Source organism: Mobula birostris, chromosome 10 (genome assembly GCF_030028105.1).
Source record: "Mobula birostris isolate sMobBir1 chromosome 10, sMobBir1.hap1, whole genome shotgun sequence".
NCBI lineage: Eukaryota > Metazoa > Chordata > Chondrichthyes > Myliobatiformes > Myliobatidae > Mobula > Mobula birostris.
The window spans coordinates 91905618-91918241 of NC_092379.1; the positions used below are offsets into that span (position 1 = coordinate 91905618).

Consider the following 12624-nt stretch of genomic DNA (forward strand, 5'->3'; position numbering starts at 1 on the left):
GTTTTGGTAGCTGTCTGTAATGAGGACTTTGCCTTTTGTTGTATGTTTATTAATTTAAGCCACTGTTTTGTGGTCAGTATATTGTTATATTCAATACAAAGTTCTCTATAGAGTTGTAATTTTATTACTTTTTTCAGTTTGACACATCTGGACCCAATTACCAAGATTCACAATGGATCAGGTAGGTAATGACTTGATGTGTGTGCAGGGGTGGGGGGGGGTGGTTGTTGGGGGTGAGAATTGCACATTGAGTGGTAAAACAGAAGAGTACTCAGGTGATTGTTGAGTACATAGACAGTGGAACAGTGCAGCACAGTATCAAACCCTTCAGCCCACATTGTTTGCACCAAGCATAATGCCAATGTAATACCCTCTGCCCTCAAATAGTCTATATCTTCCTATATCCTGCCTATTCATTAGTCTGCGTAAATGCCTTTTAAATGTTGCTATTATATTTGTTTCTACCGACTCCCCTGGTAGCTCATTCTAGGCACCTAGCATTCTCTATGTAGAATAATCTTACCTTGTTTTCTACTTTAAGCGTCCCTCCCTCACTTTAAACTTGTACCCTCCAGTATTTGATATTTCCACCCTGGGAAAAATACTTAACTCTGCCTTTCTTAATTTGATAAACTTTATCAGGTTGCCTCTGGTACTCTGCAGGAAACAATTGAAGTTAGTCCAAACTTTCCTTATAGTTAATGTACTACAATCCAGGCATTATCATATGTCAAATTTCTCTATCCTCTCCAAAGCCTTCACACCCTTCCTGTGGTGTGGTGACCAGAACCAAAATTTTATACTTTTAAAGTGTGTACATAGAGGGAATGGGAGAGACAATGTCAAAGTAAATTTATTATTAAAGTGTTGGTGTTCAAATATATCAGCTTCTGCCTGAGAGGAGACTTGGATCCGTTCCGATTTGCCTACCGGAGCAACAGGTCCACTGCAGATGCCGTCTCATTGGCTCTTTGCTCAACCCTGGAACATCTGTACAGCAAAGGTGCATACTTCAGAAGCTCTTTATCAATTACAGCTCTGCATTTCATACCATCACCCCCTCAAAACTAATCAATAAGCTCCAAGATATTGGCCTCAATATTCTCTTGTGCAATTGGATCCTGGATTTCCACATTTGTAGACCCCAGTCAGTTCAGATTGGCAACAACATCTCCTCCACGATCTCCATCAGCACAGGTACACCACAGGGCTGTGTGCTTAGGTCTCTGCTCTGCTTACTTCATACCTATGACTGTGTAGCTAAGCACGGCTCCTTACCATATGTAAGTTTGCTGATGACACCACTTGTGGGCTGAATCAAAGATGGTGCTGAATCAGCATACAGGAGGGAGATTGAAAATTTGGCTGAGTGGTATCATTAGGACAACCTCTCACTCAATGTCACCGAGGAACTGATTGTAGACTTCAGGAGAGGGAAATCAGAGGTCCATGAGCTTGTCCTCATTGGAGAGTCAGAGGTGGAGAGAGTTAACAACTTTAAACTCCTGGGTGTTACTGTTTCAGAACACCTGTGCTGGACACAACTCGTAAGTGGAATTATGAAGAAAGCACAGCAGCGCCTCTACTTAGGAGTCTGCAGTGATTCAGCATGACATCTAAAACTTGGACAAACTTCTATAGAAGTGTGGTGGAAAGTGTATTGACTGGCTGTATCACTGCCTGGTATGGAAACACTAAAGCCTTTGAATGGAAAATCTTACAAAAGGTAGTGGATTAGGCCCAGTACATCACGAGTAAAACCCTCCCAACCATTGAACACATCTACATGAAATGCTGTTGTAGGAAACCAGCATCTCATCAGAGTTCCTCACCACCCAGGTCATGCTCTTTTCATGCTGTCATCAGGTAGAAGGTACAAGAGCCTCAGGACCCGCACTGCCAGGTTCAGGAACAGTTACTACCCTTGAACCATCAGGCTCTTGAACAAAAGGGCATAAATCCACTCACTTGCCCATCCATTGAGATGTTCCCACAACCAATTATCTCACTTTAAGGACCTTATCATGTTATCTCATGTTTTCGTTACTTATTTATAATTGCATTTGCTCAATTTGTTGTCTTCTGCACTCGAGTTGATCTTTCATTGATTCTCTTATAGTTACTATTCTATAGATCTGCTGAGTATGCCTGTAGGATAATGAATCTCAGGGTTGTATGTGGTGACATACATGTACTTTGATAATAACATTTACTTTGAACTTTTCTCGAGAGTTTCATAGAGGAACATTTTTCCCCTTTCTCTTTGATTGGAGAGATATTGTGGGGTAGATGAATTAATCAAGTGCATGAATCTCTTATCAAAAAGACAAACAGACAAAATACAGACACATGACAGAGGATGTAGCGTAGTGGTGGTAGTGCGTTATAGACTCCTTCAGTACATTGAGTTACTGAATTGTATCTGCAAAATGTGCAAAACCATGTCCAGGTGCAGCTTGGAATATTACAGTCCTAAATGAGTTACGTTAAAATTAAATGGAGGAAGCTTTTAAGGTATTATGACAAAGTTGTCTGATTTGTAGTGAAATTTATGGTTTTGCCTGTATTGGAATGTGACCATCTATGTGGTTACATCACAAACCATAGGTATTGTGAACCATGTTACAGGTGATGGGACTAGTACCACAATAGTTGAAGTATACTGGCAATTTCAAATTGCAAATTCTGTGAAAATTGCTAGTGTTCTTTGTTAACTAAAGCAAGGAAATACTTGAAGTACTTAGCATTTGCGATAGCATATACAGAGAAAAATAGAATTAATATTTGAAACATTAATGAAATAAATCATTAACTTGAAGCATTAACTCAGTTTCTCTCTTCAGCCGTGCTGTTTGATCAGCTGAATATCTCTAGAATTTCTGTTATTTCAAATTCCAGTTCCCACGGAACATTACATGTCAACTATTGAGTCCATATTTGTTCATGTTATAGAGTATACTTTCTTTTCTATTGGTTAACTTATTAACTCAGTGCAGCTAGTGATGTAACCTGAAATGCTTACTAATTTTAAAAGGAGTGGATTATGGAATGATGAAGTGTGTGCCCTTCAACCTAAGGAGAAATACTTTATTTTTGAGGGAAGGCATCAATCGAGAGTTTTGAGGGGAAGAAGGGGAAATCCCTTGTTCAGGTAGATTCAAAAATTCAAACAGTGTCATCCGTGTAGATACCAACCCTCTAAACATGCATATGTTAACAGCTGCAGAAGGGATGGAATCATTATTTGGGAGGATTATGTATGATCTCTATGCTGGCATATTTGAAGGCTGTGAAGTGTTGGAGAAGTTGAGCCAAGAGAAGCAAAGAGATGGATGAGATAGAAACTGAAGTAAATGATGTTCTGTGGACTGACTGAAGTAGATGCTGTTGTGAAGGATTAAATTGGAATGTGATGAGGTGTAAAGTCTGAATTTGCACATAGCCTGCTATACAGTATATGAAATATTATTTCTAACCACAAGCAATTGATGCAATAGATAATTTATTTTCAAACATTAATTTTACATGGGTTATGTTAGTGTAAAATATAAAACCTGTAGCCAAATCCTCTAAGGGGATTGGGCAAGTTACTCGGCTTTGCTACTCTTTGCTGTCATAAAGGCTGTGAGACTTCAGAGACAGGAACTTAGACGCCCAGAAACAGACAGATTATTAGCAAAAATACATGAAGAAAATCTAATACTCAAACAGAAACAACTTACATTCTGCAATAATCTTATAGAGAGATTAAACGTGATTAAAAATGAATGATTATGAGGCATCATTTTGAATAAACATTTGGGCTTTGATGTAGATTTCCCTGGATATGAAATTAATTACTGAGCTGTTGTAATTCTGTTTTTAATTGGGTCAGGCTAGATTATATATTTGGTGTACTTTATTCCAGACTTTCACATGCAGTATCAAGTTGCTCTGAATGAGTAATACATCTCCTAGGATTCAGCTTTCATGCTTTAAATACCAAATTGTACACTTTGTTGGAGTAACAATTCTTTGATTTGAGTATTTTTTGTTTAAGTTCCCTATTTTCAAATATGCTGATTGTGGTTTTATTTTCCTCAGTTTTCACAAAGAATCTGTGCAGCCAGATGTCATCCATTAGTGGTCCCCTGCTACAATGGCTGGAGGATCGTTTAGATCAGAACAAACAGCACATCCTGGAACTTCAGCGGGAAAAAGAACAGCTCCTCCAGGAATTAGCAGTCCTAAAATGAAAGACATTGTCAGAGCTGAGGAAAGTGAAAGCAGATTGATCAATTTCTGATGAGAAAGAAAGCCCTTTGATTGCAATAAAACTGTGTAGCAGAGCTTTTATGTCATGTTTAAGATCCCACTCAATTTATTATCTTAAATTAAGCCTGTCCATCAAATGGAAGGAAGCACATATTGACTTTGGTTGGCTTTTCCACCAAAAGGGGATTTATTCCAGTTATTGCTGGATCTAAGCATTGACACTTCAGGAGACCAGCACTGGAATTAATAGCTCTATTTATATCAAGTTATTGCTTGGATTAGTTTACTGACAATATTAAGTAATTATTTGTTCAATTAAACAATGTGATAACAGAAGTTGTTTAATTAATGTTACTTTTCAAGACCAGGAAATTTGTTGAGTACTTGATAAATTGTCAAAAAAAGAAATGCATACTTGTGTTTTTATTTGCAGTTGCATAATAAAAATTGATATTTGAGGCATCCACTAGATGCAGTGATTTATATCAGTATATAAATTAACAGATTAGAAAATTCAAAACTATGTGAATACTGTGGAGCACATCTTTCAAAGACACAGAAAGTCACAAGACCTCAGTAATATCTTAATAAGTGAGTCTGTTTATTTTTCATCCTGTGAATGAATTTGGTAAATAATCAGGACCAAAGTCTGTGTGAACAATTTTGTTTCCAACGTCAGAAATATTTGCCATTTACAATAGACCATTGGCGCATCACTTAGGTGCATTATATTGATTCATTTCACCACTTTAGAACGTTTTTGTGATATTTGATTATTAACAGCCAAATAGGATATAGTGGATTACAGGAGGAATGGAGACAGGCTAACACCTATAGACATCAATGGATCTGGGGTTGAGAGGGTGAACAGCTTTAAGTTCCTCGGCATACACATCACTGAGGATCTCATGTGGTCTGTACATACCGGCTGTGTGATGGAAAAGGCACAACAGCGCCTCTTTCACCTCAGACGGTTGAAGTTTGGTATGGCCCCCCAAATTCTAAGAATTTTCTATAGGGGCACAATTGAGAGCATCCTGACTGGCTGCCTCACTGCCTGGAATGGGAACTGTACTTCCCTCAATCACAGAACTCTGCAGAGAGTGGTGCGGGCAGCCCTGCACATCTGTAGGTGTGAACTTCCCACTATTCAGGACATTTACAGAGACAGGTGTGTAAAAAGGGCCCGACGGATCACTGGGGACCTGAGTCACCCCAACCACAAACTGTTCCAGCTGCTACCTTCTGGCAAACAGTACCACAGCATAAAAGCCGGGACCGACAAGCTCCGGGACAGCTTCTTCCACCAGGCCATCAGACTGCTTAATTCATGCTAACACAACTATATTTCTGTGTTATATTGATGGTCTTGTTGTACATAATATTTATTATAAATTACTATAATTGCACATTGCACATTTAAACAGAGACATAAGGTAAAGATTTTTACTCATGTATATGAAGGATATAAGTAATAAAGTCAATCCAATTCAAATGGATTTATAGAACCTGTAGGGAAGTGATAGGAAAATTCATACTAGTGATCTTTGAAGCAAAACAGTAGATCTATTTAATTGCAATAAAGTTAAAGGAGTGGTTTAATAGAACATAGGTGACAACCATAGTTCACACTCTTATGTTCTAGTGCTTAACCTTGAGTGTGCCTTTCAATTTCTTCATTTACAGATTAGTTCAATTACCATTTTCAGTCAAATTCGTTTATTGATCTCAATGCATTAGTTTTTGATATGCATCTAATGAACTGTTTGAAACGCTGCAATCCATATGTAGCTCATATAGAGTTAAGTAACAATTTCTCAGTATTGTTCAAGCATTTCCTAACCATGACTTGTGGGGCATTGCATAACTAGTTGCAGTTTTCAAGTTAGTTGTGACTCATGCAATGCTTTCATATTGCATCCATTTGATTTGAAAGTTGCTAACTGCACACCTATGACTTAGGTAAAACATTAGATTAGATTAGATTCAACTTTATTGTCATTGTGCTGAGTACAGATACAAAGCCAATGAAATGCAGTTAGCATCTAATCAGAAATGCAAAGAATAGTGTTATTTACAAAATAACTGCGAATAAAAAGTGCTACAGTACAATACAATAAGGGTGCAATATTGCTAAGTGCTGTGATGTGAGGTTCAGCAGGGTCACAGCCTCAGGGAAGAAGCTCTTCCTGTGCCTGCTGGTGCGGGAGCGGAGGCTCCTGTAGCGCCTACTGGATGGGAGGAGCGTGAAAAGTCCATGGTTAGGGTGAGATGCATCCTTGATAATGCTTTTTGCCCTGCCCAGGCAGCGTTTGTGGTAGATGTTCTCAATGGTGGGCAATTGGGTACCGATAATCCGCTGGGCAGTTTTCACCACAAGCTGGTATATCTGAAGAAACATAACAGTTTCTTCAGATATACCAAAAGAGTCTTGTAGCTTTAAGTCCAGATTTTTATTAGAATAGATATTAAGTTATTTAAATTTAAAATATCCATTGTTTTTAAAATTAAACAGTATTAAGAATAAGCCCACATTCTATCCCTTATATATTTTGTATATAGAATAATGCAGCATTGTACAGGCCCTTCGCCCCAAATGTTTATATAAAAATATATTTATTTTTATTTAGAGATGCAGTGCGGAACAAGGTTCTTTTGGCCCAGTGAGCCACTTCACCCAGCAATCTGCCTATTTAGCCTGAGCCTAATCACAGGACAGTTTGCAATATTCTATTATACTAACCACTTCTTTGGAATGTAGGAGAACGAGAAGGACATATGAACTCCTTACAAATGGTGTCGGAATTGAACTCTGAACCCTGGAGTTCTGAGCTGTATAGCTTTGTGTTAATGGCTACACTGCCATGGTACCCTAAACTTACTCCATAATTAACCTAACTGTTCCCTTCTAGACAATCTATTATGTTTATAATCTTGAAAATACATGCAGTTAAGCTATATCAAAGAAAATATAATCTGATGATAATCACTTGCCTTATTACTATTTAAAAGTTATCCATTACTGATTCTGTCAGCAATAGCAATGAATTTGAATTCTTAAAAACTTGGGCATACACTTCTCATTCATTTCATCAAATATATGCATCTCATATACTAAAATAATGATTTGTGGTGAATGGAAAATCCAGGAATAGAAAGTAGCAAAGCCAAAATGTTTTTGTTACTTTGCCACAGCATTAAGCCTGGCTTGATTTCCAGCCTTGATAGCCATTTTATTTTAAAACTGAACATCAATTAGATTTTACATCTGTAGTGGAAATGTTAGCAGATCAATTGTAAAATGTTTAAGTGGTAAATTATTATCGTTGTAAACACAACAAACACTATTAAGTAAATGAAGTGTGCTATTAATTCAGAAATCTTTCATCTATTTATATTTTTGTACCTCAATTGTACCTTAATTTTAATCATAATGACAAGAAGCAGAAGATATATTTTTGAGATATTTCAATATTTTCAAATTTTTTCATGTTTGATAAAACTGGTCTTTGATTTCATCTGTGTTCCCTAAATTTGAATTACTGAGCAAACTTAAAAAAAGCATTAGTGTTATTCTTTGTACATGCTCTCTGGACAGTATTCAAGGAATGTTTCAGCATTGTGCAATTATTCTGTGCAATGTGTCACTGAATATATTTTCTCTTCTACATCAACATTTTGGAGTATAAAAGTCTTATGATGCTACAGGAATGATACTATAACTGCTAATAATGACTTGTGTATCAGGATATATCAAGACGATCTTTCTTCATCTGTTCTACTTTCTCCTATCAATTATGATGATGTAAAGTGAATAAAGATTTGAAAAATGAAAATCAAAAATCTATCAAGACAAGAAAAAATAACTTCATGTTGTAGAAAAATAAGTAATGAACTTAGCATTGTTTGTGCGATGGCTTTGTGCTCTTTGCATGTATTTAATTAATTCATTTTTACAGAGCTTGTGTGTAATTAGAGAAAAAGAGGAAGATTATTATTTACTATTTTCCAGATTATTTCACAGTCAATTGGTTTTAAAGTACAAATACAATACAGTTAAATCTGTCAGCATATTAGGACATAGTGGCATTGCAGAAACTGTAGATGTATGATCAAAAAAATTCTCTTTGGTACTATTAGTTGAGGGAGGAAGGTAAATTGGATAGTACATTGTTTTCTACCGAAGAATTGATTCTGTGTGTGCAGCCAGACAGTTGTCTTTTTTGCTATTTTCTAGTTTTGGAAATAATCATCTTGAGTCATTCAATGAAGTGCCTTTGAAGTTAAGAACCATTTTAGTAAAGGTAAGAAAACAAAGTCAATTCATGCATAGCAGTGATTTGTGCACTAAGATGAGTCAGCCTAGATTACACAACTTGGTCAAGAATCCTGAACCTACTGACTTAAGATGAGAATACTTATTGTCATTAAACAATTGCCCTGTGAGTGAATTCTAGAGTACTATTCTTTATATACCATTTGAAATTTTCAATTTTCCTTTTGGGTTCGCTGGTATTGATGTGCTGTTATATGGATATACACAGTTGCATCCAATGCTGTGCAATGCCTAGCTAAGTGGTATTACTGGAGTTTCTGTCTATACGTAACCCATAGCTTTTGCAAGTACATGTGCTCTATGGACCATTTATACAGAAGAAAGTCTTCATAGTTCTCGAAATGCTTGCTTCAATATTGCTTGAAGTTTACCTCTATAAACCTGAATTCTTACAAATACTTCATACAGCTTTTCCCCAAACTCCATCTCCTCTTGAACATGTATGCACAGATATGATCCACACCTTCAACCACAGTCACCAATTTGCATATTGTCCTCACATTACCTGCACAATTTCAGGAGCCAACCTTCACCCTGACCAACCTAGCAACTTTCTGGACCTTCTGTGGATTCTGATTAAACCTCTGACCTTCTTAACTATTCCTTTCTGATTCTAAATTCACATTTTCCAAATACTCAATCAACCACCTAATAGTCAAGTCAACTTTTTCCCCTAAACCAATGAACCTCTCTTCCTACTTTAAGTAACCTGGCCCAAGCTTGCCAAATTCCCTCTACAGGCTCCAACAGCTATGTATGCCAGGAAATACTGTACCTCTGCTCTACGGAATTTAATAGAGGTCAATATTTTCAACAAAATTATCATTTGCTGATTGTTCTCTGCTGAATGTGTTTAAACAGGCACTTTTCAATTTTCATCAAGGTTGTACTGATCACCTAGCAGAATTTTGGTAGAAAATCATTCAAGATTTCTGTAATGACATTGTTAGTGGACTGACTCATTTTAAGCAAAAGAAAAACTAATGGATGCTCACTGGGTCAGGTAGCTTTTGTAAGATAAAGGAATGGTCAATGCATCAGGTTGACACCTTACATAAAGACTGAAAGTCACTTGTGTCTCTTGATTGCCTTGATTGCTGCTCTTTTGTTGCCTCTCTGATCGAAACTAAATCCTCATTTGCATTTTACCATACGCCGACTGAACTTCAAGCAGGGTATAAATGTGCATTCTTGGAAACAGGAATGAGGTGAAGCAAAAAACGAGCTGCTGGGGGAACTTGACAGATCAAGCAGCATCTGTAGAGGGAAATTATCAGTTAACATTTCAGGTCGACTCTTCAACTGAACTGAAAAATAAAAGGGCAGACAACCAAAAAAAAAGGGGAGGGTTTTGGCAAGAATTAACGAGCAATAGGTGAATACAAGTGAGAAGGGTTTGATTGGTTGATGAAGTCAGGTGAAGAAGAGAAGAGTGGAGTTAAAATTACATAAAGCTTTCCAAGAGAAATTTAAAAGACAAAGTAAGGGTTTTGTCAATATGCAGTATTGTTTAACTATTTTGGGGAAAATACAAAATGTATTTTGGCTAAGAAAAGCAATGTTTAAGATGCTCCTCAATTGTTTCAAACTATCTCCCAAAATACCAATTTCAACTTCCCAAATTGAATATGCACTAATCACCATTTTCCCAGTTGCTCTTTGGAATGTGTGAATAGAAATCCTGATGTTTCTGTCACCTCAAACTGGAATGTAGGCCTTTCTCTCATACCAATATTAATTCCAAAAGAAATAAAGAAAACAAAACACAGGCAAGACAAAACAAAAATCCATGCAATTTTTTTTCATCCAGAACTTTTAGAAATAGCTGAAAAGATGTTGGAATGAACAGTTAATTTCCACAGTTAAAAACTTAAGTGGATATTCCAAAGAATAAAGAAAATGTAAAGATGGGGTCTCCACATGATCACATAAGAGGCACTGGTTCTTAAATATAAGAGGTCCTACAACTTTATTTCACATTAAATAACAGAAGCTTACAGTTGGTCACACCCTCTTCCCTTGGAGTAAAGGATTCATTTAAACATCATCCCAAAGCAGATTTAACAATTACATATGCTCTCACTTATCTCATGCATCTTTTCTCTCTGATTTGGCAAATCAAAATTAACTTACACCTCATGCATTATTTTAAAGCTCACAAACAATCCACAGTTTAGAATAAAGCTTACTCCAAAAGATTGGACATTTGCCAAAATATCTTAGATTATAATCAAAGCTATCTTAAAGATATTTTAAACTTTAAAGCTTTAAAAGAATGCTGGAAGTTATTGGTCATGCACATGGAAACAGTCTTAATATTCCCACATCAATCAAAATTCCAACATCTTGTGAGATTTCTCGTATTCTAATCTAAAACCTGGATTATATGACCTCTTCATTTTACAGTCTTGGATAATGCATCTTACTTTAGAACCATCAGCACTTCCAGAACCATTGTTTTTGACAGATCATTACTTACATTTACATCTGTGATATGTGTGCGTGGTTTTGTATCCTGTGAGTTTCATGGTAGCTACCTCTACTGGAGTTGTCTCCTGATTTTCCTTCACCCTCTTCTGGTCCATCTCCCTAACCCAAGTTTTGACACGAAGTAAGTATCCTACTGGTATCCCAAAGTTCAAACCTCTCAGTGAGCTGTGTCCACTACTGTCAGCCATTACGTGATATCACATGGAGTGAACTGAATTGTCTGGACACAGATTTCTGCAGTGGTGTGGCTCTCAGGAGAAAAACACGGTTGCCAATGCTTTGGCCTTTTCTTCAGCATATATGCAGACCCCGCCCACTCCACTATGGAAGATGAAGATGCTCTTAGAGCTTCCTCCCCCTATGAGCTGTTTAATTGCCCATCATAATTCATGACTATATGTGACAGGACTGCAGAGCTTTGAAATGACCTATTGGCCACGCGGTAGCTTGACTCTGGCTGCAGCATGCTGTTGCAGTTGGTTAGCTCACAATTAGTCCTCTATTGCAATTTCACTATGCTAGCACCTCATCATCGTGTGGTGTGTCTGGTGTTGCTCCTGACAAGCACTCCTGTGCCTCATTTCCCATCCTGTGGCTTGATAATAATGGTAGACTGAAGAATACACTACTGATCACGATGCCTTACGTTTCTGGGGCTGATAATTGTCAACAGCATCTCGTAAGTGCCCAGTTTTGACCTGCCGGGTCTGATCTAAGATTTCTCATTCGGCAGATTTGTTGTGCCACACAGCTCAGTGGTGTGCGTCTGCACTGTGAAAATAGAACTTCGTCTCCCAAGGATTGTGACGTGATCACTTCAACCAGTGCTATAATTGACAGGTAGCTTCGTGAGGACAAGGTCATATAGATTTTCCCCTCATTCTGGTTCACTTACTACCTTCTGCTGATCTGGTTGGGCAGCAATTTTTTCAGGTGTTGGCTACCTCAGTCCGTGGTGCTGCCAAGTCACTCTTGGTGATAGATATTGAAGTCCCTCACCCAGTGTACATTCTGTTTACCTCGAGTTAATCCAAAATATAATCATTTTATCTCTAATTGATTTCAAGTGCACTGCTTATAAAAAATAAGTCTGAGGGGTGGAAATGGCTTTCAGTTAGCCTTGATTGCGCAAAATGAATTGGCAGTATGCTTTCCACCCCAGTGATTTAGAGAGGTGTGACATGCAATAATTTTCTCGTCTGTGATCTGAATATATTCCTTTAAAGAAACCTATCATACAATCTAATTAACATCGCTGAAGGAACTAATTTAATATTCGTGCTTAGTATCCGCTGTTAGCCTTTTTTTAAAGTAATGCTATTATCTGTCTATAATTGCATTAGATTCCCAGCTCTAATTCTTCACTTGAAATGTTAAATACATAGCCTATTATCAGTGTTTGTGCTCCTGAAAAGGATATTTATCTAGCAATCACACACGCAAACAAAAGAGGCACGCTTTCTGGAAGGCAATTCCGGGGATGAACAGGTGCTGTTCAGATGACACAAAAGAACACAAATGATCTTACTGCAGACAAATTGTAA

At 37.3% G+C, this 12624-nt stretch overlaps 1 protein-coding gene across 2 annotated transcripts in view; it reads left to right on the plus strand.

Annotated features, from left to right (window-relative positions):
- brcc3 (BRCA1/BRCA2-containing complex, subunit 3) overlaps window positions 1-4714 on the plus strand; it is a 31898-nt gene extending 27184 nt beyond the window's left edge. The window contains exons 7-9 of one of the 2 annotated variants that reach the window (XR_011887540.1): window positions 138-181; window positions 888-1003; window positions 4084-4171. Coding sequence is in view for 1 of the 2 variants with exons in the window: in XM_072270580.1 (XP_072126681.1) it covers window positions 138-181; window positions 4084-4235 (196 nt within the window). In the remaining variant the exon portion in view is untranslated. Of the gene's footprint in view, window positions 1-137; window positions 182-887; window positions 1004-4083 lie in introns of both variants that reach the window. The other variant, XM_072270580.1, reaches the window with a different exon arrangement.
- Window positions 4715-12624: the final 7910 nt, after the last annotated feature.